Here is a 1197-nt window from a genome sequence, read left to right on the forward strand (position 1 = left end):
CCTGGGTTGCCAGTCATTCCAGCTCCGCGGGTACATGGTTGCCGCCGCCGCTGCTCAGCCGAGACCCTGGGGCTCTGCGGCTCATTACCTTCCCCGACACGACATGGCCAGGCGCCGCCGCCCGAAGAAGCGCCAGTCGCCGCCCGAACTGATCGCTGCCGAGACTCTGCTCCGGCCCGGGGATGAGGAGGAAGCCGGGGAGGAGGAGGCGGCGGAGGGCGGGGGAGGCAGACGGCCGTTCCGGGTTCCGCCTGAGCCCACAGCGCAGTAGGAGGAGGAGGGAGCGGCGCGGCGAGCGGGAGGCGGAGGAAGGGGAGGCGACGTCTCTTCCAGGCCCGCGCGCGGCCCGCGACGCCGGGACCCAAGAGGAGGAGGAGGACGGCGAGGAGGAGGCGGTGGCGGCAGCTCCTCACGCTCACACACAGGCACAGCTTCCCCGCCTCCCGACTCCGCCCGCCGCTGCCGCACGGCATGCTGGGAGCGGGAGGCGGGGCGGGCGCCCGCCCAGCCAGGGCACAGGGGCGGGGCCTGGAGGGCGGGGCGGGGCCTGGTGGGCGTGGCTAGAGGGCCGCCCTCCCGCGCCCGGGGCACGCCTCCACTCCCCGCGAACCTCGCCAAGGTCCCTGGGCCCGCAGCTTGGGCTCCTGGGAGAGGGCATGTCTGCCACCCCTGCACGCACCCCCTCCCAGCACGCCCCGGAAGGCACCTGACCCTCGAGAGCCCCACTGTCAGCGGTCAACAGGCATCCACTCCGAGACCTGGGGTGCCCGCGCGCGCTCACCTTCCCCACCCTGTCCAGTGAAAAGTAAAAATAATAAAAAAGAAAGGGCGTGGAGATCCACCTAGCCAACCCCCACCTGAAGTGTGCCCTGGAGGCCTGACACCTTGACCATTTCTTCACATTGGTAAGCACTAAACTAAATGGAGGGAGAAAGGGGAGCAACCACCAACCCCTGTCCTCACAACATGAACTGTGCTTTGACATCCTCTCACCCTAGCACTTGCCCACCTCCGCCACCAGAAAGGGTTTGGCTAAAGAGGGTCAAACTCTCCCTCCGCAACCCCTCCCACAGTCTCCCCTAAAGACTTTCTTTACTAAAGCACCTAATGTGGTTGCAGATTCAGAGAGTAAAGGTGGATAAGATTCACGTCAATCCTTACTTCCCCATGTAATCTTTGTCTTAACCTATATAAGCA

At 65.3% G+C, this 1197-nt stretch overlaps 1 protein-coding gene across 7 annotated transcripts in view; it reads right to left on the reverse strand.

Moving 5' to 3' along the window:
• Nucleotides 1-425, reverse strand: part of SMG1 (SMG1, nonsense mediated mRNA decay associated PI3K related kinase) — a 108671-nt gene extending 108246 nt beyond the window's left edge. For 5 of the 7 annotated variants that reach the window (XM_023764239.1, XM_023764242.1, XM_023764241.1 and 2 more), the window contains exon 1: nt 5-422. In XM_023764239.1, the coding sequence (XP_023620007.1) occupies nt 5-36 (32 nt within the window). In that variant the 5' untranslated portion in view covers nt 37-422. Of the gene's footprint in view, nt 1-4 lie in introns of all 7 variants that reach the window. The other 2 variants (XM_023764240.1, XM_023764246.1) reach the window with 2 other exon arrangements.
• Between the last annotated feature and the right edge of the window lie 772 nt (nt 426-1197).

Source organism: Myotis lucifugus, unplaced genomic scaffold, assembly GCF_000147115.1.
Source record: "Myotis lucifugus unplaced genomic scaffold, Myoluc2.0 scaffold_324, whole genome shotgun sequence".
NCBI classification, from domain to species: Eukaryota; Metazoa; Chordata; class Mammalia; order Chiroptera; family Vespertilionidae; genus Myotis; species Myotis lucifugus.